The sequence below is a fragment of the Symphalangus syndactylus genome, chromosome 24 (assembly GCF_028878055.3).
Source record: "Symphalangus syndactylus isolate Jambi chromosome 24, NHGRI_mSymSyn1-v2.1_pri, whole genome shotgun sequence".
In the NCBI taxonomy this organism is placed as follows: Eukaryota; Metazoa; Chordata; class Mammalia; order Primates; family Hylobatidae; genus Symphalangus; species Symphalangus syndactylus.
The window spans coordinates 66,027,139-66,051,406 of record NC_072446.2 but is presented as its reverse complement, the minus strand read 5'-3'; the positions used below and the strand labels follow the sequence as shown (position 1 = coordinate 66,051,406).

The following is a 24,268-nucleotide window of genomic DNA, read 5'->3' as shown; positions in this document are numbered from 1 at the left end:
CCCCGTCTCTACTGAAAAATACAAAAAATTAGCCGGGCGTGTTGGCGGGCGCCTGTAGTCCCTGCTACTGGGAGAGGCTGAGGCAGGAGAATGGCGTGAACCCGGGAGGAGGAGCTTGCAGTGAGCCGAGATCGCGCCACTGCACTCCAGCCTGGGTGACAGAGCGAGACTCCGTCTCAAAAAAAAAAAAAAAAAAAAAAAAAAAGACTCTCCTCCCCCAGCCAGATTAACCCTGCTCTGTATATATAATACTCATCTTCCCGCCAAATTTCACAATAATAATTTTATGAAAATCAGTATGTAAGTCGCTGCATTGGCATGAAAGGCTACTAATGTGATACCTTTCAAAAATAAAGTGAACGTTTTTGTAAAAAGCCACCAAACTGGAGGCATTTAACAATATTCATCCTCCTATAGCATTACTACCCTAGATGTACTTTGCAATTTTAATCAAGCCTTGTCTTACTTCAGGCTTCCTAGAAATAGAGCACGAGGCAGGGATTCTTTCTTGCTCGGTGATTTATTGAGGAAGTGCTCTCAGAGGAAACTGGTAAGAGGCTGAGGAGAACAGGAGAGGACAGGAGAAGTGGGCTGAGCAGAGATGAGGATCCAACTGGAATCTGGCCTTTGCTGATTACCAGAGCAGCTCTGGGTGTGAATGGCGAAGTACTGTTCTATTTACAAACTCAACTCAAGTGACATTCCACACAGCACTGCCAAATTCTGTCCCATAACTCTGCTAGCTCTTCAGCAAGAAGTGACTTGAGGCAGCACAGTTACAGAAAACAGCACAAGAACTAAGGATACTAAACACAGTGACTTAAATGTTTTTAGATAAGAGGAAGCAATGAGATACTATAGGATTTTGTTTTAATTTCTGTGCAATGGAAAACTAGTATTAAATATTTATTAATTAGGAGGAAACGACAATGCTGACTTCTGTCTGCATTATAGACAAAATTGAGTTCTCCAGCCGTGAGGCAGGGTGCTGGCTTTTTGTACCCCAGCACTATTCGTTTGATGGGTGAGTGGACTGTAACTTCCAGGCGTCTCCTGGTAGGTGGGCCCCACTGGCCAAGGGCATTTCCCAGGAGAGTGAACAGCTGTGAGCCACTAGCAGTAGCAGTCACAGCAGCTGGGGGAAAACACACTGGTCAGGTAAACGGCCAGCATCTACCAAGGTCCAGTTCCACAATTAGTGGAGAAATATTTAATAACATTATTTAAAAAAAAATTAGGCTCTATGACTTTGACACTTTTTCTCTAGCAGAGTGACTAAAGAGAAGCAGGTTTTTAACTGAGTTTTTATTTCTGTTGTGTTTCTAGCCAAAGCCATGCTGATGTTTGATAGTTTTTTTGTTTGTTTTTTTTAAGAGACGGGGTTTCACCATGTTGGCCATGCTGGTCTTGAACTCCTGACCTCAAGTGATCCACCCGCCTTGGCCTCCCAAACTGTTGGGATTATAGGTGTGAGCCACCACGCCCGGCCAAAATTTTTTTTCCTAAAGAATAGAACAACATTGTAAAATTTTATGCATTAAGGACTAATTTTATTTTATGATTTTCATTTCAATGAGTCACAAGATATTCAACACAAAATGAAACTTCACAAAATTTCACATAATGAAAAATTCATTTCAGATTCAATATCCACCTCCATCATTCATTCTTCCAATGTCTCATGCCAGAAATTTGGAGTATGTGGCTTCTCTACCTCACACAATTTGCTCTAACTTCAATATATACTCAGAAATTACTGGCTTTTCACTGTTTCTATGATTTCCATGTGTAATATACAATACTTACAATGCATACAATAATACAATAATTCTGTGTCACAACCACACCTAAATTGGTAAGTTTATAAGATTATAAGCTGAGAGGTTTTGCTGATCTTGGCTGAGCTCAGCTGGGCAGGTCTTCTGGTCTTGACCAGGGTTCACTCACACACAAGCAGCTGACAGTTGGCTGATCTAGGATGGCCTCCGCTGGGATGACAGGCTGTTTCCTCACCTTCCAGCAGGCAATCCAGTCCCAAGAAAGAGAAGGGTGAAACATGGAGGCCATTAATTGAGCCCATCACATGAAATGCATCTGCCACACCATCACAGTCTGATATCAACTCTCACCTGGACGTTTGCAATCACCTAACTTTTCTCCTTTCATTCACTATGCTGCCTTACAAACCTATTCTCCACAAATCAGCTAGAGCAAATCTTTTAAATCCTAAGTAGAATGCTACCATTTCTCTGCTCAAATTACTGGAGAGGAGATGCCACAGTCTTTACTACAGTCTTCAAGACCCTATGGAAGGTGGCCCTGTCTTACCACCATAGCCTCCTACCACTGCCCCAACATACACACCGAGTTCTGGCCACAGCATCTACTTCCTCTTTATTGATCTGCCAAGGACATGAATGACTCAGAATCTCAAACTTATTCTTCCCTCAGAATCCACTGAGCCTACTCCCTCTTCTTCTTAAGTGGCAACTTCTCAGAGATGCCTTCTCTGGCCAACCTATATGTACTAAAACCTCCATCCAGCAGTCTATGTCATCCTTACCATGGTTTATTTTTCTTCATAGCACCTATCAATTTGTGAATTATTATATATGCATTTTTGTTTGTATGTGTCTCTCTCCCTGCACCAGTATGTGAACTCCACTATGCTGGAGAGTGTATTTATTTTGTTCATTGCTGTAACCCCAGTGTCTAGAACAGTGCCTGGCACACAGTAGGTGTTTAATAATGATTTGTTAAGCTAAGCCAATGAATATTCTTTTGCCTATGAGATTATGTTTAAAATCTTTCAATTATTCATAACTGGCTGTTAGGAATGAAGGATAGTGAATTACTGTGATACCAATGAAAGTTAAATGATGCAATGAAGATTGGGCAGATCACAAGGTCAGGAGTGTAAGACCATTCTGGCCAATGTGGTGAAACCCCGTCTATACTAAAAATACCAAAATTAGCTGGGTGTCGTGGCAGGCCCCTGTAGTCCCAGCTACTCAGGAGGCTGAGGCAGAATAATCGCTTGAACCCAGGAGGCAGAGGTTGCAGTGAGCCGAGATCGCGCCACTGCACTCCAGCCTGGCTGACAGAGTGAGACTCTGTCTCCAAAAAAAAAAAAAAAAAAAAAAGATCTAAATATTATTATTGTTTGCCATCACCCTTATCTGCTGTCTTGGCTTAATGGCGTGCTTAGATCTTTTCCAGGTGCAATTTGAATTGATGCAACTAATGGAAACTAGAACAGAAGCTCATATTGCCCTATTGTATTACACTATTGGACTCATCTTTCAGTATCACCAGGTGCATAAGGAAAATTTCAAAAGTAATTCAAGAGAAAGAAATATGATCTCAGCTTAACACAATGTAAATTTATTATTTGTACTTTTTGTCTAAATGGTTTGCCTAAAAGACTGAAAGATGTTTTATATTAGTTAAAATACTTGAGGATAATAACATAAAAAGTTTCCTTTCCAACTTGTTTATAAAAGGAAATCTTCACTGTTTTGAACATCAGTTATTTTAAACTTTTAAGTTGTTAGCACAGGAAAAGCAACAAAATTCTAAGTGCAATAATCACTTCACTGCGTGGTCATATGAAATCAAGGCAATGCTATGAGTATTACTGGAAAGCTGGACAGAGTAATGGGAAAAGTGACTAAAAGTATGCAAAACTAAGCAGATTGTGTCCCTAGAGTATTTCCCATCTCAAGTTTAGTTATTTACTAATTTGGCAACATCTGACCTATCTTTACTTGTGAGAAAATAAACAAACACATAAACCAACTCCCAGAATATGGTTATACATAGGTGTAGCTTATGACTTTGAATGTATTTGTTTGAACAGCATAAAACAAAATAAAAATAAAATCTTGTTATAGTGCAAGAAATGGCAGTCATTAAACTAAGATGAGGCAAGTGTCATGAAGTATGAAAATATGGTACTTGAATTCTATTTATTAGAAAGTCTTCACTGAGCTGAGCATGTGTTTTTTTTAACAAATTCAATTACTGATTTGAATATTTATTATACTTAATTATTGCAGCCATGAAAAGAGGTGCTGGCTGAGGCTGCATTTAATAAAAACATTTAGTCAGCTTGAGGTTAGTAAACCATTTAATTTGTTTTTTCATGAAGATTTAACTTCTAGAATAATTTCATTTATGTATTTTTAGGTATAGCTCTAGATTCTGGTCTACATAGTATACAAATCATTTTAGAATGACACTAGGTTATTTCAACTGCTTTTCTAGAGAAGTGTTAAATAAGGGAGTAAAATTTTGGCTTTTTCCATAATTGAAATAAATGTACAATGAGCAGTAACATCCTGATTTCACTGCTATTTTGTTTAATCAACATAACGATGTAGATTTACTCTGTATATATATGGAAGAGTGAAAGAAGGTTGGGAAGGAATAACTATCAATTAATATAGGTGATATAGTAGTTATTTTTGCAAATCAACTATAATTTCTGAATGGATATTCAGACCGTATTTACATTACATAGAAGAGGCACACTACAAAAGATTTAAGAAATGTGCCAAATATTGGTGAATATTTAGTTAGATACCAAAAGGATGTGGTATAAATTAGGATGCTTTTGGCCATAAGAGACTCATCTCAAAAATGGCTTGAAAATTTGGGGAATTATTATCTCATTTAGTGTGAAGTTAAAGGTAGGGCAAGTCCAAATTAATTCAAGTTAATTAAAGCCCCGGGTTCTTGGAATTTGCTCTGCTAGTCTCAGCTGGTTAGCCTTTGTCCTGCAGTTTGTAACTTCATGACCAGAAGATGATTGCAGTATTTTCTAAGTATAAAGCCGGAAGGTGTAAACCAGGTAGTCTCAGCAAAACCATTGATGCATGGTCACCTTTCCCTTAGTTGACAAATACTTGCCTTCCAGATACTTTGAATCAGAAGGGGCATTTTAACTAAGATCCAGTGCAACAAAAGGCAATAATCAAACAAATGATAAAATAATTATTCTGAGCTGAAAACACAAGTCAGAATATTGGAAGAGGTTCCTGATTTCCAGGCAGAATTGATAAGCAAAGATATCAGCCTAAACGCATCCTGGTTGTAGTCTAAGATTTAAAGAATAAATGGGAAAAGATTACAAATTTTAAGGAAGAAATAACAACTTACACATAAAATAAAAAGGAAAAACTATCTTTTGACAGATTTATCACCTGCTAGATAAGAGCAGAATAACCATTCACTAGGAGAAAATGGGAGAAGCTAGAAGATACTGGAGTAATATTTATAGACTACTGAAGAAAAAACAAAAACCAGAAATTCAACACACAGCTAAGATATCATTTACCTGTAAATGATACATGTTTACATGTTTTTTGGGGGAGAGTTGAAGAATGTATGGATATTTTGAACAACCACAATATAATTCTTCTTTTCACTGAAGCACAAAAAAATTTAACATGTCCAAGTTTACACGATTAGCAGGCAACACCTTTGAGAAAAAAATCCATGTAGTCTGATATGAGCACCCAAACTCATAACCACAATGTGAATCTAACTGCTTTTCAATGAAAAAAGAAAGAAAGATTCCCTTCAAATGTGGCATATGCATTCACATGGAGCATTCGTACTGCCAGTGATAGTACCATAGTTATCTGGAATTAGAAGTTCTAACTTATCTTGGCCAAACTGAAGACTTAGGGCTGGGTAGAAGGTTGGAGGGATGTAAGGTCATTCTCAAGATCTCATCTAGGAGAAGAAAACAAAATGGGGAAGTAGAAGAGAAAATGCTTTTTTAGGTTGGGAAAGGAGAATCAAGCATCTAGAAATGGGCACAAAGAGTTATTTTATTTTATTTAAAAAAATAGATGTTTGACTATTAATGCCTGAAAACGGAAGGTGATTATTAATGGGATGGAAAAGTTCATCAGATTCTCCAAGTTAGTAAGGAGGGACTTGAAGACCAAATTGATAAAAATTTGAAAAAAAGATGTCATAGTAGAATAATCTAGATAATAAGAAATCAATGAGACTGAAAAAATAAAATCAAGTATATCACTTGTTACACTAAATATTAATATGCCAGATTCATTAAAAAAGAGAAAGTCAAATTGGATTAAATAAGAACAAAAAGTTAGCTATACAGTATTTATCAGAAACATTCTTATAAACAAATTGATAATGAAAGATTAAAAATAAGAGATTTGAGGCAAGGCAAGCAAAAAGAAATAAATATTAAACAAGGAGAAATTAAAGGTTATGGACATTACCTAAGAAAAAGGACGACATAGTATTACAGTGGCAAAAGTTAGGGAGCAGATGACATAAATCTATATGCACAAACAGTATGGCCACAAAATACATTAATTAAAAATTACCAGAAATACAAGATGAGTTTGATTAAAATACACTTATTACAAGGGATTTAACATATAAAAATTAGGCTGATGTGGTAAATTTAAGTATAATCAAATATTTAGGAAAATAGAACAATACAACAAAGTTGATTACATCTATTCATTTTCCAGATAATATACTTTATGCCTATGAAATAGTTCTTAAAATCAATTATATATGGCCGGGCGCGGTGGCTCATGCCTGTAATCCCAGCACTTTGGGAGGCCGAGGCAGGCGGATCACGAGGTCAGGAGATCGGGACCATCCTGGCTAACACAGTGAAACCCCGTCTCTACTAAAAATCCAAAAAAAAAAAAAAAAAAAAAATTAGCGGGGCGTGGTGGCGGGAGCCTGTAGTACCAGCTACTCCGGAGGCTGAGGCAGGAGAATGGCATGAACCCGGGAGGCGGAGCTTGCAGTGAGCCGAGATTGTACCACTGCATTCCAGCCTGGGCGACAGAGTGAGACTCCATCTCAAAAAAAAAAAAATCTATTATATATTTAACCACACACACACACACACAAACACACACACACGCACACACACACCCTTTTCTAAAAAATCGAGATTTAATAGCCATATTATCTGATCATAGGCTGTTGAAGATAAATGATTTAAAGGTGGCCTAAAGTTTAAGTACTTGCAAATTAAGAAACATCCTCTCCACATCAAAGAGAAAATCACAACTGATGTTACTAATTTTCTAGGAAGCAATTTAAAGAACACTTAATCCAAAACCTATGAGATGCAGATGAAACTGTGTTCAGGGGAGAATGTATAGCCTTAAATGCTTACATTGATAAAGTAAATGAAAGAAAAAAGTAGTTTTTATCCTAAGAAATTAGGAAAATAGTAAATAAAGTGAAATATACTACTAAGAAATAAAGGCAAAATTACTGAATTTAATGAAATAGAAATCAATAAAATATATTAGAAAGGATAAAAAGGATTTAAAAAATCTGCTCTTTTAAAGAATCTGTAAAACAGAAAGCCTTATGATTCAGATTAAAGAAAAAAAGTTTGTGTATATGTGTGTGTGTGTGTGTGTGTATTATTACGAAAGGAGATATAACTTCACAATCGAAGTTTCAAAGAATTACAGTTATATGGCAATAAATTTGAAAACTGAGAGGACACAGAAGATTGTGTAACAAATTACAAAATATGAAAATTGACCTTATTCTGAAGTAGAAAACAGGAATAGATCAAGTTTCATGCAAGAGTTTGGAAAGATGATTAAAAATGTACCCTCTAAAGAGCAAGCTGGGCATGGTGGCTAATGCCTGTAGCCCTAGCTACATGGGTGGCTGAGGCAGAAAGATCACTTGAGCCCAGAAGTCCAGAAGTTCGAGGCTACAGTGAGCTATGACTGTGCCAGTGCCCTCCAGAAGAGAGAGAGAGAGAGAGAGAGAAAGAAAGAAAGAAAGAAAGAAAGAAAGAAAGAAAGAAAGAAAGAAAGAGAGAAAGAAAGAGAGAAAGAAAGAAGAAAGAAAGAAAGAAAGAAAGAAAGAGAAAGAAAGAAAGAAAGAAAGAAAGAAAGAAAGAAAGAAAGATAGATTGTGCCAGTGCCCTCCAGAAGAGAGAAAGAAAGAAAGAGAGAGAGAGAGAGACAGAGGGAGGGAGGGAGGAAGGAAGGAAGGAAGGAAGGAAGGAAGGAAGGAAGGAAGGAAGGGCAGAAAGCAGACCAGACCAGATTTCCTAGCTGTATTCTGTCTATCCTTAAAGAATAAATAGTTCCACTTATATTTTAAATATTCTAGACGACAGAAGAAGGAGGAAAGTTCTTAGGAACAGATAAGACAATTCAGAAGAACCAAGATTCAGTAGCCTACAAAGAATGAAAATATGCTCACAGCAAGACAGCTTTTGAGATACTCATTTCAAATTCACAAAAACTCCCCCATGCAATCTTAAAGAGGCTTTACTTTATTTAAGCCAAAGAAAAGTGCAGATCCTGATATGAATATATTTATCTACAAACGGCTCATATTCTAAAGTAATACTATTCAACTCTCATTCATTCAAGAGCTGTTCTGTAATTGTCCCAATATAAAGGAGTCAAAACAATTTCTTAATGGAAGTATTAAGTAGCGTGCTATGTTGTCAACTAACTTATTTCCCATTTCAAACATTAGTTGACATGTTTTCATTTCTCTTTTGGAAGGAAACAACTAAATAGGTTATCAATCCATCATTTACTTGTACAATAAATAAAGTTCTAAATCACTGCACAGTGTAAAATGGCAAATAGACTTCCCCATAACACAAAGCCATCCTGAAAAGTTTTGTTTGTTTTAGAAGGAAAAAAATCTAAAACCTGAGCACTATAGGATATGAATTTTGTAAATAATTATGAAAAGAAAACAACAATAACAAAACTCTACTAATCTTAGCTCAGTCTTATAAAAAGTTCCATAATGAGTCATCAAATTTTATTTCCAATTAAATGTTATCACCCAGTAGTATGCCATACCAGTTTCTAATTCATACTTCAATTATCCTCTAATTTAAATTAATGACTATAATTGCTGTTATAGAACAACAGCTCTATAGCCTGCCTTTCAGACCAGTAAATAAGAGTTTAAGGGCTTGTGATAGCAAATGCAGTTTCTTATTGGATTTTAAGAAAAATTTTTATAAAAATGTGTGAGGTTATTCAGTAGAATCACATTTAATTTGCCAAGCATTTTGCAGAATGCCTAGGACTATGTAAGAAGTATTAAATCTGCAAGCCCTTTGAATAGTTGTAATTTAAAGATAAAAATTGGTTTAATACCAGACAAAGATAGAAGCACAAGTTAGGTTATTAGAGAATTTAGCCAGTGCATCAGTTTGTATTGTAACTCGTTGGCAAGAACAATGTGTACTTTTCTGTCACCTCCCAACTAGCTATGTTTTGAGCAGTAGGAATATTTAATACCCTTTCCTCCCATTTTTCCTTTGTGTTGTCCAAATTCTGACAACTCTACTGCCAGATAGCTCAGGGCAAAAATGATAAAGTTCAAGTTAAGAAGGCTCTGCAGTGTTCTCAGTTCTCCTCTGGTGAAAGAGGAGAAAGTTTGTGTTTAATTACTAATCTGGGATTTCCAAAACTTTACCCATGCCCTGCCTGTCCCCTTGTTAGCATGAAGCTGTTATTTAAATAGTTCAGCAATAACAACTTTAGTAGCCTCCCTAGGTTAAAAAGATTGAAATTAAATGTGTTTATCTATTGTTCTATCATTCAGTTACCTGATTATAAAATCAAAGATTATTTCATGAAACTCAGTACCCCTTCAGGGAAAAAAAAAAAAAATTCCCTAAAACAAAGTTAGAAGAGTGAATCAGACCACATGCTTATCTCCAAGGTCTCAATCAACCGACAAATGCTTACCCAACTTCTATTCAAAATGTTTGCGCCAGTAGTTCTGATATGACCCAAGCAGAGTTTACACATTATTAACCTATTCCTTTCAGTCTTCTAGATGTGTTTCCTCCAAAATCTACCAGATTCTCAAATAACTTCAGGAACTTTCTCCAGAACAGAAACAAGGTTGTCACTGATACCAACTTTGTCTCCAAACGTGGGGAAGATTATCACTGGAAAGATCTATTGATAACCCATAATACATAGTTGGAACTGTTTATCCACGGAAGTATTCCCCAAGAATCAACCACAGAGCCAAGATGGAGCTTATCTCATTGTTATGCATACTTCTTTTACGGCTTGTGAGGGAAGTTCATATTATTCTGATTTTACAACTGAGACCCAAGGAATCTGAGTGACTTGTTTATCATTGCTAGGCTCCATTATGTCAAAAAAGCAAACTCAAATGTGAGGCTTTGCCTACACTGAGAAACAGTAGTTCAAGAAACGGTGCCCTGGTTCTGTTAAAATAATCTGAGAGTTATGTGATAAGTAGTTGAGGGCGAAGAGGGTAGCTTGACAATAAATTTACACTCAAATATCTCCAAGGAATCAAACTTACAGATTAATAATTAGTAATCAGGTCATGTAAAGTAAATTATGAAAGAGCATTGATACCAAGATTGGCAGAAAGTTTTTTGTGTGACAAAACCAAGTTTTGGCTAAGATACACACTGATGATGGGAGTCTAAATTGCTATATATATCTGGAAAACAAGTTGTCTTTATCTTGTTATAAATAACCTATGACCTAGAAATTTAACTCCTAGACATATACCCTAGCGAAACTCTTGAACGTGTGCATCCAAAGACATGTATGAACATGATCATAGTAGTATTGCTTTTAGTAGCAAATTCTGGAAACATCCCAAATGTCTATCAATAGTAGAATTTATTTGAAAGGGGTGTGGAATGGTAATACAATGGAATAGCATACAGCTGTTTAGATAAAGGAACTCCAATTAAACATATCAACAAAGATACATTTCAAAAACTAGACGTTGAAAGGAAAAAAGTCATCAAAACAATTCACAACATTCTACCACATTTTTATAAATTCTCAAAATATGCAATATTAAACATGCATTATTTAGGGAGGCATTCATATATATAGCAATGCATTTTTAAGAGGCTGGGGTGATAAATGTAAAATTCAGAACAGGTATTATCTCTGGGAACAGGAAGAGGAGGATGCAGTGTTGGGAAGAAATACACATAAGTACAGCAGTAGAGGCAGACTTTTTTTTCGTTTTTCTTTTTCCTTTATTTTTCCTAGCTTTTTCTTTAGCTGTGGTATGCTTTGTATTTTTTGTACTTTCCATATATCTTACAGTATATTTTGGTGTGCATGAAATAGTCCTTAATAACATGTTTATTATTTTTTATTTGACTTTTAAGTTCAGGGGTACATGTGCAGATTTGTTATATAGGTAAACTTCTGTCATGTGGTTTTGTTGCACAAATTATTTTCTCACCTAGCTATTAAGATTAGTACCCATTAGTTATGTTTCCTGATCCTCTCCCTCCTCCCACTCTCCACCCTCTACCCTCCAATAGGCCCCAGTGTGTGCTGTTCCCCTCTATGTGTCCATGTGTTCTCATCACTTAGCTCTCACTCATAAGTGAGAACATGCAGTATTGGGTTTTCTGTTTCTGCGTTAGCTTGCCAAGGATAATTGCCTCCAGCTCCATATTCCTGCAAAAGACATAATTTTGTTCTTTTTTATGGCTGCATAGTATTCCATCTTTAGCCAGTCTATCATTGATGGGCATTTAGGTTGATTCCATGTCTTTGCTCTTAACATTTTTAAACAGTCTCTGAGTAGAATAGGGTAGGTTGGTGTAAGGAATTACTGTTTTTAATTGGAAGCAATTACATATTGCATTAAAAAGCATATATATATATAGACACACATATATATGTTTTACATTCACATAATCAAACCAAAGCTTTCAGAATTTTCCGCCAAAAAGTATGTGCGGAGGGAGAGAGAGGGGTGTTATGGTGCATTTGTAGGCCCTGAAATAAAATGATCTCCATATTTGCTTCCATTTGTGTATAAATATTTTTTAAGCATATATGCATCCTAGACTATGGAAAGAAAATTTCTGGGAAGATTTACAACAATCTCTGGCAGTTGAGAGTAGCACTTTCACTTTATTGTGTAATTTATTGTATTTTTCATTTAATTGTACTTTGTAAACTATTTATTGTATATTTGATTTCATTTTTTAATTGCCAAATGCGGCTTTAATTTTATAACTAAATTACGTTCTGACCCAGGGCAGGAGGTGGGAGAAGAGGATGAGAGAAGGGCGGAATCCTCAAGACAGCAGCATTCTGCGCTCCACCCTGGAACGCCCAGCGCAGCTACCCGATCCCGCCCAGGCCGGCCACGGCGTCGAAGCCAGGCGCGAGGGGCGGGGTCGGGGGCGGGGTCGGGCGCGGGGTCGGGGGCGGGGGCGGAGGCGGAGGCGGAGGCGGAGGCGGAGGCGGAAGCGGAAGCGGAAGCGGAGACGGAAGCGAGCACCGCCCCACGGCGCACGCTGCGGTTTCCTCGGCAGCTGCGCCCTGCGTGGCGGAAGCTCACAATCAGCCCGCTCCCTCGGGCTCCCACCCCGCCCTCCGCGCTCACCTGCCCGCGCGCTCGCCTTCTGGGGACCCGGGGCCCATGGACACACACACCCAGCCCTGCTGTCCCGCTCGCCAGCTCGCCAGCCCACCCAAAGGGACACCATTCACGCCTGGGCGCCTCCGCCGGGCTCCGGGAGCCCAAGGTCGCGGCTGGGCCAGCGCTGAGCGTCAGGGGACGAAAGCAGGGGCCTCCGCGGTCGCCCCAGCAAGCCCAGGCGCATAGGTGCCCAGAGATCGCCCGGAAGACTAAGAGGTAAGCAGGACACGTGGCCTTTCCTTTGACTTTACATCTCTACCCGCTCCACTCCTCTCTTCTCCAGATTTTTCTGGAGACTAGGAAGTGGAAAGCACAGTAGAGAACCCCCAACATGTAAACCATCGCTTACACTTGTGGGTGAGCTGAAACCCACAAAAGTTTGGTGTATTCATAAGGAGCCTATATTGAAGGACTTTGCTAAATGTTTTACAAGGATCATATCTCGTTTCCTTTTCACACAGCCCCATGAAGTGGGCACCATTGCTATTCCCAGTTCACAGATGCAGAAACTGAGGTACAAACTAGGTAGGCAGCATATCCATATTTATCCAACTAGTTTGTGTAAATAATGATGCAGGGAAGGGAGGATCACAGCGGATTTCTCCACCTCAAACCCTACCCTGCAATGTACCAAGCTTGTCTTCCTCCCTTCCTCTTTCTAATGGTCCTCCCTTGTCGCACAGCCCCCTTTGAGAGTTAAATGACCTGAACACACGTACATTCCCACAGATTTTCACGTAATTTCCGAGTATTCAGACCCCGAACATGGACCTCAAGTCAAGACATTCTGCTCCATTCCACTACCTTGGTAGATGGTTAGATGTGTCTAAGGTGGCCCAGGGTCATGCTGGGGAAAAGTGCAGGTGTGCTCGTATGTGGAGGGTCCTATATGCCGCTCAATTTACAAGGAACCCAGGACCCAAGGGCTACACTTGCGTGATTTCCTGCAGTGGGGTGAGCTCTTGGTCAGTCTTAGCAGTTGATTGTAAAGGACACTACACAGGGTGCTGCCCTCTCCCCAGCACTTCAGGGCTTTAGCCAGGAGGGAGGCAGTCCACAGGAAACCTACCCGTGGACCTACTGAATTCATTATTGTAGCTGCTAATTAATTCTCCATTATGGATGGATGCTAACAGAGGCAACATTGAAGTCCCTGACTGGGAAATCCCTATTTTCACAAATCAAGTGGCATTGATTCAATCTAATCATTAACTATGTAGGAGCATCTTGGCCTATTCCGTAGATGACACATATACATATGCAGTATGATGACACTGCACCTAATCGGAATATGGCTGATAATAATAAAACAAGCCATAAATAGCAGCTAAGGTGAATGTCACCAAGCCGTGCAGCAAAGTCCAAGTGGATGACTCTGAGGCAGCCTCAGTTGGTTCCCTAGTCCGCCACACGTTATAAACAGATTAAAAGGCAAAGGAGGCCTGGCCCGGTGGCTCACGCCTGTAGTCCCAACACTTTGGGAGGCTGAGGCGGGTGGATCACCTGAGGTCAGGAGTTCGAGATCAGCCTGGCCAACATGGTGAAACCCTGTCTTTACTAAAAATACAAAAATTAGCCAGGCGTGGTGGTGGGCACCTGTAATCCCAGCTACTCGGGAGGCTGAGGCAGGAGAATCGCTTGAACCCGGGAGGCAGAGGTTGCAGTGAGCCGAGATTGTGCCACTACACTCCAGCCTGGGTGACAGAGCGAGAGTTGGGCTGAGGGTCGAGGGTCATGGGATAGGGTGAGACACCAAGGGAGTGTGTGAGGACAGAAAAGAGTCTTGAGGACCTAGCCCTGGGCACCCAACATAGGCTTCTTGAAACGGGGAGTCAGCAAAGGAGACTGAGCAAGAGGGGGCATTGATGTTGGATGGAAGCAGGCAATGGAGATGTTGTGATGCCTAGAAAGACACATGTAAAGGAGAGAGAGCTCACCGCCGTAGAGAATGTAGGTGAGGGAGCAGGCTTGCGATGGAGAAAAATGGTGCATAGTTTCAGCTTTTGTAGTAAGATGGAATCTTTTCATTGCAAATGTTGGAAACCCAGCTAACTAGCTTATGCCAAAATAAGGTGGCGGGGGGAGAAGATATATTTACACATAAAGTGGTAGATGGCTTCTGGCACCATGGAATCCATGTTGCAACTAATGCCATCAATCTCATCTCCATCTTCCAAGCATGGACTCTCTCTGTGGCACCCAAGAGAGCTACCTGCAGCCCCAGCCCCGCACCATACTGCTTAACAACTTCAGCAGAACAGTCTTCCCTCATAGTTCTGGATGATGGGCTGCTGATTGGTTGATGTCTTTTATGCACATATGTTTGAGCTTCGGTGTACCTGGAAAGGGACGGTTCCCTCAAATGGGCCAAGCCTAGGCCACAGACCCTTTCCTCTGGCAGGGGACAGAAGGGACAGCCCCATCCAAACGACCCGGATAGGATTCCCTGTGTGATAATGGGGTTCTTTTCTCATAAGAAATGAAGAAATAACTGATCATTCCTAGCATGGCCTGCTACTCAATCCAAAAGTTTTTCCATACGAGGAGGTAAAATTACATACTAGAATGCCCATCACAATTTAACAGCGGGATTGTTTATGAAGATTTGCAGTTTCCTTGCAGCCATTTAATTACATATTTTCCACTTAAGATGACATAGGAATCACTCATCACATCTTTGATATGTTACAGAGCCCAGTAGATTTCTGTTTATAATGAACACCTCAAAATTATGTGTTTTTATAACACCTTAAAACTATTAAAACCTGTATGATCTCTCTGTTGTGCTGGTATGAAACCATGTAGATAGATGGTGGGAACTCGAACCCTTACCATGGCAGTTTAACCTCAGCTTCTTCATGGTAAAATGGGAAAGTGTGGTGAGGAGGGAAGGTTAAATGGATAAGAAGAAAACCACCTGGCAAACTATTTTTAATTATGATGGAAGATTTGTTTGAACTGTTTTTTTTTTCTTTTTATTTTATTTTATTTTATTTTATTTATTATACTTTAGGTTTTAGGGTACATGTGCACAATGTGCAGGTTTGTTACATATGTATCCATGTGCCATGTTGATTTCCTGCACCCATTAACTCGTCATTTAGCATTAGGTATATCTCCTAATGCTGTCCCTCCCCCCTCCCCCCACCCCACAACAGTCCCCGGAATGTGATGTTCCCCTTCCTGTGTCCATGAGTTCTCATTGTTCAGTTCCCACCTATGAGTGAGAACATGCGGTGTTTGGATTTTTGTCCTTGCGAAAGTTTACTGAGAATGATGTTTTCCAGTTTCATCCATGTCCCTACAAAGGACACGAACTCATCATTTTTTATGGCTGCATAGTATTCCATGGTGTATATGTGCCACATTTTCTTAATCCAGTCTATCGTTGTTGGACATTTGGGTTGGTTCCAACTCTTTGCTATTGTGAATAGTGCCGCAATAAACATACGTGTGCATGTGTCTTTATAGCAGCATGATTTATAGACCTTTGGGTATATACCCAGTAATGGGATGGCTGGGTCAAATGGTATTTCTAGTTCTAGATCCCTGAGGAATCGCCACACTGACTTCCACAATGGTTGAACTAGTTTACAGTCCCACCAACAGTGTAAAAGTGTTCCTATTTCTCCACATCCTCTCCAGCACCTGTTGTTTCCTGCTTTTTTAATGATGGCCATTCTAACTGGTGTGAGATGGTATCTCACTGTGGTTTTGACTTGCATTTCTCTGATGGCCAGTGATGATGAGCATTTCTTCATGTGTTTTTTGGCTGCATAAATGTCTTCTTTTGAGAAGTGTCTGTTCATGTCCTTCACCCACTTTTTGATGGGGTTGTTTGTTTTTTTCTTGTAAATTTGTTTGAGTTCATTGTAGATTCTGGATATTAGCCCTTTGTCAGATGAGTAGGTTGCAAAAATTTTCTCCCATTCTGTAGGTTGCCTGTTCACTCTGATGGTAGTTTCTTTTGCTGTGCAGAAGCTCTTTAGTTTAATTAGATCCCATTTGTCAATTTAGGCTTTTGTTGCCATTGCTTTTGTTGTTTTAGACATGAAGTCCTTGCCCACGCCTATGGCCTGAATGGTATTGCCTAGGTTTTCTTGTAGGATTTTAATGGTTTTAGGTCTAACATTTAAGTCTTTAATCCATCTTGAATTAATTTTTGTATAAGGTGTAAGGAAGGGATCCAGTTGCAGCTTTCTACATATGGCTACCCAGTTTTCCCAGCACCATTTATTAAATAGGGAATCCTTTCCCCATTTCTTGTTTTTGTCAGGTTTGTCAAAGATCAGATAGTTGTAGATATGCGGCATCATTTCTGAGGGCTCTGTTCTGTTCCATTGATCTATATCTCTGTTGTGGTACCAGTACCATGCTGTTTTGGTTACTGTAGCCTTGTAGTATAGTTTAAAGTCAGGTAGCGTGATGCCTCCAGCTTTGTTCTTTTGGCTTAGGATTGACTTGGCGATGCGGGCTCTTTTTTGGTTCCATATGAACTTTAAAGTAGTTTTTTCCAATTCTGTGAAGAAAGTCATTGGTAGCTTGATGGGGATGGCATTGAATCTATAAATTACTTTGGGCAGTATGGCCATTTTCACGATATTGATTCTTCCAACCCATGAGCATGGAATGTTCTTCCATTTGTTTGTATCCTCTTTTATTTCATTGAGCAGTGGTTTGTAGTTCTCCTTGAAGAGGTCCTTCACATCCCTTGTAAGTTGGATTCCTAGGTATTTTATTCTCTTTGAAGCAATTGTGAATGGGAGTTCACTCATGATTTGGCTCTCTGTTTGTCTGTGATTGGTGTACAAGAATGCTTGTGATTTTTGTACATTGATTTTGTATCCTGAGACTTTGCTGAAGTTGCTAATCAGCTTAAGGAGATTTTGGGCTGAGACAATGGGATTTTCTAGATATACAATCATGTCATCTGCAAACAGGGACAGTTTGACTTCCTCTTTTCCTAATTGAATACCCTTTATTTCCTTCTCCTGCCTGATTGCTCTGGCCAGAACTTCCAGCATTATGTTGAATAGGAGTGGTGAGAGAGGGCATCCCTGTCTTGTGCCAGTTTTCAGAGGGAATGCTTCCAGTTTTTGCCCATTCGGTATGATATTGGCTGTGGGTTTGTCGTATATAGCTCTTATTATTTTGAGATATGTCCCATCAATACCTAATTTATTGAGAGTTTTTAGCATAAAGGGTTGTTGAATTTTGTCAAAGGCCTTTTCTGCATCTATTGAGATAATCATGTGGTTTTTGTCTTTGGTTCTGTTTATATGCTGGATTACATTTATTGATTTACGTATGTTGAACCAGCCTTGCATCCCAGGGATGAAGCCCACTTGATCATGGTGGATAAGCTTTTTGATGTGCTGCTGGATTCGGTTTGCCAGTATTTTATTGAGGATTTTTGCATCAATGTTCATCAAGGATATTGGTCTAAAATTCTCTTTTTTGGTTGTGTCTGTGCCTGGCTTTGGTATCAGGACGATGCTGGCTTCATAAAATGTGTTAGGGAGGATTCCCTCTTTTTCTATCGATTGGAATAGTTTCAGAAGGAATGGTACCAGTTCCTTCTTGTACCTCTGGTAGAATTCAGCTGTGAATCCATCAGGTCCTGGACTCTTTTTGGTTGGTAAGCTATTGATTATTGCCACAATTTCAGAACCTGTTATTGGTCTATTCAGAGATTCAACTTCTTCCTGATTTAGTCTTGGGAGGGTGTATTTGTCGAGGAATTTATCCATTTCTTCTAGATAATCTAGTTTATTTGCATAGAGGTGTTTGTAGTATTCTGTGATGGTAGATTGTATTTCTGCGGGATCGGTGGTGATATCCCCTTTTTCATTTTTTATTGCATCTATTTGATTCTTCTCTCTTTTCTTCTTTATTAGTCTTGCTAGCGGTCTATCAATTTTGTTGATCTTCTCAAAAAACCAGCTCCTGGATTCATTAATTTTTTGAAGGATTTTTTGTGTCTCTATTTCCTTCAGTTCTGCTGATTTTAGTTATTTCTAGCCTTCTGCTAGCTTTTGAATGTGTTTGCTCTTGCTTTTCTAGTTCTTTTAATTGTGATGTTAGGGTGTCAATTTTGGATCTTTCCTGCTTTCTCTTGTGGGCATTTAGTGCTATAAATTTCCCTCTACACACTGCTTTGAATGTGTCCCAGAGATTCTGGTATGTTGTGTCTTTGTTCTCGTTGGTTTCAAAGAACATCTTTACTTCTGCCTTCATTTCATTATGTACCCAATAGTCATTCAGGAGCAGGTTGTTCAGTTTCCATGTAGTTGATTGGTTTTGAGTGAGTTTTTTAATCCTGAGTTCTAGTTTGATTGCACTGTGGTCTGAGAGACAGTTTGTTATAACTTCTGTTCTTTTACATTTGCTGAGGAGAGCTTTACTTCCAACTATGTGGTCAATTTTGGAATAGGTGTGGTGTGGTGCTGAAAAAAATGTATATTCTGTTGATTTGGGGTGGAGAGTTCTGTAGATGTCTATTAGGTCCACTTTGTTTAGAGCTGAGTTCAATTCCTGGATATCCTTGTTAACTTTCTGTCTCGATGATCTGTCTAATGTTGACAGTGGGGTGTTAAAATCTCCCATTATTATTGTATGGGAGTTTAAGTCCCTTTGTAGGTCACTCAGGACTTGCTTTATGAATCTGGGTGCTCCTGTGTTGGGTGCATATATATTTAGGATAGTTAGCTCTTCTTGTTGAATTGATCCCTTTACCATTATGTAATGGCCTTCTTTGTCTCTTTTGATCTTTGTTGGTTTAAAGTCTATTTTATCAGAGACTAGGATTGCAACCCCTGCCTTTTTTTGTTTTCCATTTGCTTGATAGATCTTCCTCCATCCCTTTATTTTGAGTCTATGTGTGTCTCTGCATGTGAGATGGGTTTCCTGAATACAGCACACTGATGGGTCCTGACTCCTTATCCAGTTTGCCAGTCTGTGTCTTTTAATTGGAGCATTTAGCCCATTTACATTTAACGTTAATATTATTATGTGTGAATCTGATCCTGTCATTATGATGTTAGTTGGTTATTTTGCTCGTTAGTTGATGCAGTTTCTTCCTAGCCTCAATGGTCTTTACAATTTGGCATGTTTTTGCAGTGGCTGGTACCGGTTGTTCCTTTCCATGTTTAGTGCTTCCTTCAGGAGCTCTTTTAGGGCAGGCCTGGTGGTGACCAAATCTCTCAGCATTTGCTTGTCTGTAAATTATTTTATGTCTCCTTCACTTATGAAGCTTAGTTTGGCTGGATAGGAAATTCTGGGTTGAAAATTCTTTTCTTTAAGAATGTTGAATATCGGCCCCCACTCTCTTCTGGCTTGTAGAGTTTCTGCCGAGAGATCAGCTGTTAGTCTGATGGGCTTCCCTTTGTGGGTAACCCGACCTTTCTCTCTGGCTGCCCTTAACATTTTTTCCTTCATTTCAACTTTGGTGAATCTGACAATTATGTGTCTTGGAGTTGCTCTTCTCGAGGAGTATCTTTGTGGCGTTCTCTGTATTTCCTGAATCTGAATGTTGGCCTGCCTTGCTAGATTGGGGAAGTTCTCCTGGATAATATCTTGCAGAGTGTTTTCCAACTTGGTTCCATTCTCCCCATCATTTTCAGGTACACCAATCAGACGTAGGTTTGGTCGTTTCACGTAGTCCCAAATTTCTTGGAGGCTTTGTTCATTTCTTTTTATTCTTTTTTCTCTAGACTTCCCTTCTCGCTTCATTTCATTCATTTCATCTTCCATCAGTGATACCCTTTCTTCCAGTTGATCGCATCTGCTACTGAGGCTTCTGCAATCTTCACGTAGTTCTCGAAACTTGGCTTTCAGCTCCATCATCTCCTTTAAGCCCTTCTCTCCATTGGTTATTCTAGTTATCCATTCTTCTAATTTTTTTTTCAAAGCTTTTAACTTCTTTGCTATTGTTTTGAATTTCCTCCCATAGCTCAGAGTAGTTTGATCGTCTGAAGCCTTCTTCTCTCAACTCGTCAAAGTCATCCTCCATCCACCTTTGTTCCGTTGCTGGTGAGGAACTGCGTTCCTTTGGAGGAGGAGAGGTGCTCTGCTTTTTAGAGTTTCCAGTTTTTCTCCTCTGTTTTTTCCCCATCTTTGCGGTTTTATCTACTTTTGGGCTTTGATGATGGTGATGTACAGATGGGTTTTTGGTGTGGATGTCCTTTCTGTTTGTTAGTTTTCCTTCTACCAGACAGGACCCTCAGCTGCAGGTCTGTTGGAGTTTACTAGAGGTCCACTCCAGACCCTGTTTGGCTGGCTGTCAGCAGTGGTGGCTGCAGAACAGCGGATTTTCGTGAGACCACAAATTCAGCTGTCTGATAGTTCCTCTGGAAGTTTTGTCTCAGAGGAGTACCCGGCCCAGTGAGGTGTCAGTCTTTCCCTACTGGGGGGGTGCCTCCCAGTTAGGCTGCTCAGGGGTGAGGGACCCACTTTAGGAGGCAGTCTGTCCGTTCTCAGATCTCCAGCTGCGTGCTGGGAGAACCACTACTCTCTTCAAAGGTGTCAGTCAGACAGGGACATTTCAGTCTCTGGAGATTCCTGCTGACTTTTTGTTTGTCTGTGCCCTGCCCCCAGAGGTGGAGCCTACAGAGGCAGGCAGGCCTCCTTGAGCTGTGGTGGGCTCCACCCAGTTCGAGCTTCCTGGCTGCTTTGTTTACCTAAGCAAGCCTGGGCAATGGCGGGCGCCCCTCCCCCAGCCTCGCTGCCGCCTTGCAGCTTGATCTCAGACTGCTGTGCTAGCAATCAGCGAGACTCCGTGGGCTTAGGACCCTCCGAGCCAGGTGCGGGACACAATCTCCTAGTGTGCCGTTTTCCAGGCCCGTTGGGAAAGCGCAGTATGAGGGTGGGACTGACCCGATTTTCCAGGTGCCGTCTGTTACCCCTTTCTTTGACTAGGAAAGGGAACTCCCTGACCACTTGCGCTTCCTGAGTGAGGCAGTGCCTCGCCCTGCTTGGGCTCGCGCACAGTGCGCTTCACCGACTGTCCTGCACCCACTGTTTGGCACTCCCTAGTGAGATGAAACCGGTACCTCAAGCAGAAATGCAGAAATCACCAGTCTTCTGTGTCGCTCGGGCTGGGAGCTGGAGACCAGAGCTGTTCCTATTCGGCCATCTTGGCTCCACCCCCCATGTTTGAACCGTTTTAACTTTATGCCCTCTCAGTGTTTTTGGTATTTCTGTGTAAATCCTACTTTCTGAACATTTCCTAAAAAACAATCTCTGTTCTTAAGGAGGTTCCAAAATATTGTTATTTAATCAAAATGAAGATGATAAAATTAACTTTGAGTTATTTTTCTTTTTTGTTGCTTCAGTTTTAGTTTTGGTCCAGAAAGCATTTTCAACGAGCTGGTCAAGCATGGCTTTAGCAGATAAGAGACTTGAGAACTTACAGATCTACAAAGTTCTTCAATGTGTGCGGAACAAAGACAAGAAGCAGATAGAGAAGCTGACCAAGCTTGGATACCCTGAACTAATCAATTATACAGACCCCGTTAATGGACTTAGTGCTTTGCACTTAGCCTCAGTTTCCAATGATATCGATATGGTCAGCTTTCTCCTTGACCTTGGTGCTCACCCTGATGTGCAAGACCGAATGGGCTGTACTCCCACAATGAGGGCTGCAGAACTGGGCCATGAATTGTCAATGGAAATATTAGCAAAGGCAAAGGCTGATATGACTATAGTTGATAATGAAGGAAAAGGTAAAAATCCCGACATCCTCTCCAGCACATTGTAATTCACTTTGTAGCCAGAAAGCAATAACATGGACTCTTTTTGTTTTCTAACTTTAGAAGTGAATTACTTAAGGTTTTAAGGGAAAGGCTAAATTCTCACTCCTATACCTAAACCTACTGTCTCCTCATACTTTGAAAATGAGATAGCTATATCTTAGGGAAATCAATTATGAGAGCTTGCTCATATAATTAGATTAATTTGTGTTTGGTGGTTTCTTTTAAATGTGGAGAATTTTGAAATTATACACACTGATCATTCATTATAAAATATAAACTTTTGTTTAAAACAAAGATGAAGTCGAGCATTCCTTATTCTTTTTTTACATTTTAGAATTTGGTGCAGTACTACACCTAGGACTCCAAAAGGATTTTGACCTCCTCAGTAGCAGTCTGATGTAGGAAGGACTTGCACTTGGAAACTTGGAAGGACTAAAGTCAATTCTGGCATAAACTCCAACTTTCTAGGATTATTTAAAAATGTGTTTGGAAATACAACGTCAAACTTTAGACATGACCTTTCAACAATTATTCAGATCAAACAGCTGTACTTCCACACCGTTAATCCCATCATCTCAAGACCATGGTCTGAGGACTTATTGCCCAAATAACTTAAGGTTCAGGCAAGAATTGACACAGCCTCATAAAAATAACTGAGATAATTACCAATAAGCTTAATGTAAACTGGTAGGTTTAAGCAGTTGTCCTGAGTTGCTGCAGATACAAGGCCATTAACATGAGCCCTGCAATGGAGAAATTAATCTCATTGGATAATGTGAATATTTACTGACAAGAGCAAAATCTACTTTTCTAACTGTCTCCAGACTTGGTGTTTGATATGATTACTTGCTTAGAACAAAAGAGGACAAAGAAAAGGGATAATTACATATTTAATTGTACCACATAACAAAATAAACTTCAGATGCATTCAGGGGCCAGATGTATTTTGAAATGCTAAATCCTGAAAAAACGGTATCCTCTCAAAGCTCTATAGAATACCATTTCCCAAAGTGTGTTCCGTGGACCACTGAATTGCCAGGCTGTTGAGAAGTACTACAGGCACAATTGGTTCCACGGTCGCATTCATTAGAGACACATTTTAGGCATTTATCTTTCACATTGTTGGCTCAAAAATGTGACATTTTCCATATTTATTTGACCACAAAATAGTTTTTTTTTTTTAATGGCATCTTATATGCCTGGAGTCTTGTGGACTAACCTTCGGGAAACACTATAATAGAGAAACGTTTAACTTACTGAGTTTGAAACAGAGATACAAATCACAAAGAAAAAAGAGAAATTCTATAGCATAACAATGTAAAAGTGTAAATTTTTTTTAATCAAGGTAAAATTGGAAACAAGGTCAAGTGAATACTTGCAGCAAACGCAACAGGCATATGGCTAAAGGAAACAAATCTCATGGGCAGAACTGAAACTATAAAAGGAAACAAATGTAAAATCTTGTTTGACACATAAGCTTGTTAGGATGGCTGCCTGCAGCCCTTACTCTGCATAACCCATGGTACTGCCCATTGCATGGAGTACATTGTCTCTTCCCCACATCAACAAGCCTCACTCGGCTTGCACATCCCTCAGTTTGGCTGCCAGTGGCCAAACTGCTTTGCTTATTCCACAGTACCCTCTCTGTCATTGACATCCTATTTTCTGGTGACTCATGTTTGACTCACTGTACATCATTCCTAAAGGATAAGCAAACACTTAAATGGCTAAGTGGGTCTATAGGATGTGAGACATGCCCTAGGCCTAAGCTGCACTTTCTCTTGGAACAATTTTACAGAATATGGAGAAGGTAAAGCTCTGAGCTAATACATTCTTTCTTGTATGTTGTCCTAGGGAATTAATTACAGTGTGGAATCATTCTCCTTAAAAGTTAAGCTATAATAGTTCCTTATAGCACCCATTCCCATTCCATTGTTTTTTGCATTTATAGGAACATGTACTCAGTCCTCAATGCCATATGCCAGTTCTATGATAATGTACAATATTTTTCAAACTGTTTTCCCTTCAATTTAGGAATGCTGATTGGTGTT

The 24,268-nt window shown here is 39.7% G+C and overlaps 1 protein-coding gene across 2 annotated transcripts in view; it reads left to right on the top strand.

Moving 5' to 3' along the window:
• Positions 1-12,264: 12,264 nt before the first annotated feature.
• The window catches only part of ANKEF1 (ankyrin repeat and EF-hand domain containing 1), a 30,072-nt gene continuing 18,068 nt past the window's right edge, over positions 12,265-24,268 (top strand). The window contains exons 1-2 of one of the 2 annotated variants that reach the window (XM_055266344.2): positions 12,265-12,681; positions 21,798-22,187. In XM_055266344.2, the coding sequence (XP_055122319.2) occupies positions 21,842-22,187 (346 nt within the window). In that variant the 5' untranslated portion in view covers positions 12,265-12,681; positions 21,798-21,841. Of the gene's footprint in view, positions 12,682-21,797; positions 22,835-24,268 lie in introns of both variants that reach the window. The other variant, XM_063633996.1, reaches the window with a different exon arrangement.